Source organism: Pyxicephalus adspersus, chromosome 2, assembly GCF_032062135.1.
Source record: "Pyxicephalus adspersus chromosome 2, UCB_Pads_2.0, whole genome shotgun sequence".
NCBI lineage: Eukaryota > Metazoa > Chordata > Amphibia > Anura > Pyxicephalidae > Pyxicephalus > Pyxicephalus adspersus.
The window spans coordinates 155,076,122-155,082,896 of NC_092859.1; the positions used below are offsets into that span (position 1 = coordinate 155,076,122).

At 39.0% G+C, this 6,775-nt stretch overlaps 1 protein-coding gene across 1 annotated transcript in view; it reads left to right on the forward strand.

Annotated features, from left to right (window-relative positions):
* BMP10 (bone morphogenetic protein 10) overlaps window positions 1-4,259 on the forward strand; it is a 16,985-nt gene extending 12,726 nt beyond the window's left edge. Inside the window, exon 2 of the mRNA XM_072402831.1 lies at window positions 2,384-4,259. Within this exon, the coding sequence (XP_072258932.1) occupies window positions 2,384-3,318 (935 nt within the window). The 3' untranslated portion in view covers window positions 3,319-4,259. The remainder of the gene's footprint in view (window positions 1-2,383) is intronic.
* Window positions 4,260-6,775: the final 2,516 nt, after the last annotated feature.

Below are 6,775 nucleotides of genomic sequence, written 5' to 3' on the forward strand. Positions count from 1 at the left end.
ACAGTACAGGAGACGGTCAGAGACTGCAGACATAGTACAGGAGATGGTCAGAGACACAGACAGTACAGGAGACGGTCAGAGACTGCAGATATAGTACAGGAGATGGTCTGAGACTGCCGACATAGTACAGGAGATGGTCAGAGACACAGACATGGTACAGGAGATGGTCGTGGCACTGCACTTTAAAACAGGCCCATCTCAAAATTTTTAACTGTATAAAAAAAGGATAGAAAAACCTTTTAAATAAGGTAAAATGTATTTTATAACTCTCCCCTTCTGCCACGACATTAAAAACTTAATGGGAGCACAGAGCCTCTTGGAAAACATACATCACGTATCCCAGGAGGCATTGGGCTGCTCCTTTTGTGCATGGCAGATCTCTGACATGGGCAGAATAGGCTTTCTCCTGCAATGGGGAAAAAAGTGCCAATCCCACATATGCACAGTGAGATCGGCACTCTTTTTCTGCCCATTTTCAGCAGGCTACAATTTTTAAATGCTCTCACCTCTTATCACCCCATCTTGGGCACTGCCATCTTCATCTTTGTTTTCGGGATCATCAGCCATCTGAATTGGCAAGGCCAGAATCATTTAACTCCTGCACATGCTCCTGCAGCAGGGCGTATGTCTGGATACCCAGAAGAAAAGATTGCAAAGAGTCAGGCAACTTTATTTTTTTGCGCAAGATTTTTTTCCTTGCATGCTTACAATTATTTCCTAATAAAGTTTATTACAATATTAATGCAGGTTCTAAGATAGCTATCTATTTAGGATTTTTTGGCAATAGGAAGGCACTTTAAATGACAGTCAGAACCTTTACTGTGATTCCATGCACACCATCCAGCACAGTGCTTCAGGGATGCAGAGGTCCCCTTTGTCAAAGCAACATGATTTTATATTTGTCTGTCCTCAGCACCAGCTAGAATTGAGCTAGAATTTTTTTATTCAAGAAATGCAGGTGGAATAATTGCTGATTGAGCTAAATATATACATTTTCTTTGTGTCTTGTGAGAAGAACATGTACTGTTGGGAAGGACAGGTTTGCAAACCTATGCTTGGGATAATATAGAACATATGTGTAACTGTTCTAGATTATCTGGACAATAAGATTAAGGTTTAAAAATCCAAAAGTTATGTTGTTAGCTAGGAGTTTCCTCGGTGCACAATATGTGGCACACTGTCAATGCTGCAGATGGTTCAGCTGAATCCGAAGAACCATATGTTGCCAATATATATAAATATATATATATTCCCACTTCAAACAAGTGTGCGAATGTTCCCAGGCAGGAAAGGTGCTATCAGCACGGGGCCGAGCTAGGGCAGTGTGAACAGACGCAAAGCAGACCTTGCTCTTCAGTTGGGCTATTTCAGGGCACCTGCTCTTAGCAATAGCTAGGAAGTGCTGGGTGAAGGACAATGTTGGGGGGATACGGAACTGTGTTATGCAAAACAATAGTGATGTATAGCACTTCAGTACTTGGCGTGGAAAACATGTTTATCATTGTGATTATCACAACTGCAGCAGTATTGCACACTGCTTAAAATAAGGCTGTCAGGTTATTGTTGCCAATATTTAAAACAAGATTCAGGTTCTTAATTTGTGTATCTAACTGCGTCATTTTCAATATTATCTCCTGGCATTGACATCTTAATAAATGCCTAAAAATGATATTCGTACTACAATTATATATACATTTTGTTTATATGCATCCATTATGAAATATTAAAGTAAAGCCCCCAGCTTTTCCTTGTTGTACAGGTTTCCGGCCCCTTCAGTTCAGAGTTGCATGATCCAGCAATGTCCAAAGATGTCCAAAGAAAGCATCCCAAACCAATGTTGGCCTCCTCAAAAACCAGTATAGGCACTTTCAAAGATGCTATGCTAGATATGGTCTTCGGAGACTAGGGAACTGTGGGAATGGCTTTCTTCCAACTTCATAACTCAATAGTGATGTCACATCCCATACAAAGGTTCTTACTGAGCAGGTTTTACATGATGAGAGGTATTATATGATGTATTAGATCAGTGTTTCTCAAGCTCTATAGTATGATAGAACCCCTTGAAAAAACAGTCTTCAGGGAACCCCGGCTTTAATTCCTATATCCATAAATCACAATATATCAGTTTGGTGGTCAGTGGGAAGAATTCCTCTTACATCGCTGGCCAATGGGGAAATTGTCACCCTTACAGATAGCCAAAAAGATCATTGGTGTCACCTAAACTGACCTGAGAGGTACAGATTCTCATTGTTCAAGGAACCCCTACTACAGTGTATTAGATTATGATATATATATTATAACATAGTTATGTGATAAGGTTTGGATACTGACTGTCTTTTTTTCTCCAATTCCTCATTCTAATGTTATGTTTTTTCTTTATTAGATCTGTCCATGCCATACAGCGATATTCCGGGGGTGACAAAATATCCCTTACTCTTCAACTTTTCTATTCCTCACCATGAAGCTATAGTAATGGCTGAACTTAAACTTTACATCCTGGTCCCAAGAGACAGGGTTCCATATGGTGGAGTGGGGACAAAAGTCACTATTCATGAAATACGTGGGGATGAGGATGGGACAAGAAATGCTATAGAACTTGCCTCCAGACTGGTTTTAAAAGCAAACAGTGAGTGGGAGATGTTCGATATAACCGAAGCCGTCCGACGTTGGAGCAGATCAGAATTTACCACTCGAAGGTTGGAAGTACATTTACAAAATCCAGACATTGACCTTGAGGATGCTGGAGAAGGGAAACTGGACATAGATGTGAAACCAGAAAGTAAGCATGAACCTTTGCTTGTGGTTTTTTCTGATGATCAAAGTAGTGAAAAGAAGGAAGAAAAGGAGGAATTGAATGAGATGATTAACCATGAGCAAGCTATAGATCAAGAGAATGGAGAATTTGGTGGCATAGGTAACATGCCCAGTGAAGAGTCTTTGTTGCAGATGAGGTCTAACATTATTTACGATGCCAGTTCCCGCATTCGAAGAAATGCAAAGGGTAATACCTGCAGGAAAACCTCGCTTTACATTGACTTCAAGGAAATTGGATGGGACTCCTGGATCATTGCGCCATCAGGATATGAAGCCTATGAATGCCGAGGGGTCTGCACGTACCCCTTAACAGAAAATGTTACACCCACCAAACATGCTATTGCTCAAACTCTGGTCCACATGAAGAACTCTCAGAAAGCATCTAAAGCTTGTTGTGTAGCAACAAAACTGGATCCTATATCCATACTTTATCTGGATTCAGGAGTTGTCACTTACAAGTTCAAATACGAAGGCATGGTTGTGTCAGAATGTGGGTGTAGATAGTAGACTTTTATGTGGAGCTGGTGTCTTGTAAATTTGTACATTTTGTATTTCCTTATTTAAAGAGTTTATTTAAGACTGTGTGTACAGATAATATATGTTTTATGACATGCCTACCATGGAATGCAAAGCAAAGAGATATGATACAAATCCAAAAGCTGGCTAGTGTCCTTTTGCCTTGCACTGCATCGTAATCATGGTTTTGTAAATTTATCACAATTGGTCACTTCATCTCTAATGGGGTTTAACTGAAAATTTGTTTGCCAAAGCAGCGAAGAGCCAAATGATAACCAGACTTATTTCATACATTTTTCATATAGCCCAGAGGAATTTGTCATCAAGAATTGCTTACCCAGAGCTTCTTTTTCCAACAATGCAAAAACTAGGGTAATATAAAGTATAAGGCACAGTGCGACTCTAGTTGGTGTAATATTCTTTAATATTAATTAAAGAGTTCTTATTAAATGTAAATCTATATCATCATCATTTGACTGTGTTGTGAACATTAAACAGTCAGCAACTATTTCAACTTCAAACACATATCCTACAAGAATAAGGCTAAGCAAAGAGAACCTAATTAATAAATGTGATATTCAAAATGTGGCTTGCCAAAACATTTTATGATTCATGGTACTCATTAGTTGATACAGGTTTGGGGTTTTTGATCCAAGTAGAGAATATTTTCAGTGTTCCCCCCAGCTCCTTGTAGCTGGGCGCACCACCCGGCACTTTTCCGTAGCCACCTGGCTGTTTTGGATGGTTACTATAAAGTTGTGTCACAATATAGGGGCTACCACCCACCTACAGCTCCTTCCAACCCCGCTTTCTGGGGAGAACACCGATGGGTATTGACACAACATGCAAAGTTGTACATGTGACTTCCTCATTTTATTTCTCACTGAATTTTAAAGTAAAGGCTAAATAAAAAATACTGAAATTAAAAATGGAGCAGCGACTTGCTAGCAAATGCCAACGGGCATATTGCCAAAGTATATACCTGTCTGGAGGGGTCTGTTTTCATGTATATCTTGGCCCATAGTGAGCACTAAATTGCTGCTCCTGGTGCTTGGTATAAATTAGGTGTGCATAATCCTGTAGAATAATTTTGCACTTCTCTTATAGAAAATGACAAAATAGTAGATACAAATATTAACAATATAAACACATTTAAATTGGAGCAATTATACTAAAGTACTGTATTGCACACAAGATTTAACTAGCAATCACAGTCTGCTCTTTATCAACTTACCATGGCAGTTATTTTTCAATCGCTACTATCTGCCCCAATTATGTATACATTTGGCCTCTCCATTCATTAACCCATTGCCCACCATCCTTAAATGTAATGTAAGCAATGAATGGCTTTTAATGCATAGGTAGGTTTATAAAAGTAAAATGACCAGAATACAAGTCTACTGTTACATAATGTTGTTGGCAATGTTGAGTGTTAAGTGTTACACATTGGGCCCGAATAATTAAAGTTCTCCGAAACTGTAGAAAATAGACTATCATGGAAAAACCTGGGTCATCCAGCATTCCTGGAATGGGTCTGGACCAAAATTGAAAACATTTTCTAACTAATACCAAATGGTTTTTAAGAATCCTTTTCAGGCTGGTGGGTCACCCAGGTTCTTCCACGATAGTCGATGTTCTCCATCCTTGAGAGCTTTATTAAATCAGACCCAATGCATGGAGAATTTGAAATCAAGCAAATGTGCAGTTCTAGAAATAAAAAATGTAATATTATCTTTAATAAATGTGTCTTAGAAAGGAAGCTAAACTTCGGGCAAATAGATAAATACACAATATATTTATGTGAACTGGTATACCTGCCAAAGGATTTATGAATCTGTGCAACCAATCCTGTATTAGGGCCATTATTTTACCAGCCTAGCAAATGAAAATACCCAAAGTTTTTAATAAGAAAAAGATCACATGGTCAGTATTTTGTCTCAGAAAATATAGCAATGATGATTCTCCAGGCTGAGTATGGACACTGAACGAGCTATGAGTGCTCCTGTCCTCATCCAGGCCGAGTAATGCTGTGCAAAGGATCACAAAAACCTAATTTACAGAAATATCTGGTGAAAACATAACTGTATTCAAGTGTGATTTATACTTGCCTGAAGTTCAGCAAAAAAAAATATTTTTGTCAACAGCGAGAAATCTGTGATCTGTTGGAATGTGTACTGCCAATTCCTCCACTTCTCCAAGTAAAAGTGGCCATACCCATACACTTTGTTTTGTTGGTTAAAAATCATTTTTAAATGTTTTTTAGTCACCGATAGGTAGGGACCAAACCCCTGAGAGGTCATTGCACCTAACCTCTCTTCTCCAGGCCTGGAATGCATAATGTAAAATTAGACAATCTGAAATTACAATACATGCTTTCCACCATTGGTCTGTTTATCGTTGACAATTTACAGGCTCTGCACATGTTTCTGTTTGGAATAGATCAGAAAGTAGCAGGAAGTGCTCTGGTCATTCGGCAATCAAAGTGTTATCTAAATGAAGGTAAAAGGGTAGCATCTAGCAGGCGTGTATAGGAATGGGCCACCAAAGGGACTCCTTTTCTATGTGACCCTATGGCAGCAGTGTAAGCCGTTAATACATTGACTGTTTTCTATTTCTCACCAGCCATTGTACAGGATAGCCATACATTGTGCAGTGCACCCAATGAGAATGACTATCTCAGATAACAGGGGTCGTTAAGATATGGCTAATGACAGGTTAATCTGTCAGTTATCACATAGTGAATACCTCTGGCCATACTTGGTATACACTTAGATACTTTGGGCATTCAAAAAACATCTCAAGCTTGCAAGTTTCAACCATTTCAAGTTTGCAAGTGGAACTAGTACAGTGCCAAAAGAAAATATCAATGCACATGCACTGTATTCAACATCCACAAAGCATGTATTTGTGAATCAAACCTGTAAAGCCTTTTGTACAGTAGTATTGGATGCAGAATGGTGTCCAACACAGTACGTTTGGAGTTCTATAAGAATGGCTTTTCATTATTCAAGGAGTTGGTTTTCGTTGCTTCAGGCTGCTTTTGTATTTATATCCATGTACATACGGAAGGAAAGAAATTAAAACAGAATTGACTGTGTAAATAAGTTCTAAGGTTTTGTTCGAAGGATCCCGGTTAACAGGATCCCGGTTGCAACCACCAGGCATCTGAAAGCTTGATCAAATTCTTTAATGCTGCTATAGGAGTGGTTTTTAAGCATTGAATTTGTCTTGCCCTAGAAAAGGAGGGGTATAGAAAGTGGAAAAATTACTATTGTCCCCCCAAAATGCTTCATGTGCCTGGCAGGTGTCCCGAAAGCCTTCCCATTCAAGTCTATGCTTCAGTAGGAGACTGACCAGAGACAAAATGCAAGCACGCTGCTGGTAAATGCTTTCAAATAGAGTATTTAATGGCTCTCATTTATTTTATTATAAATTAGAGGTCTTG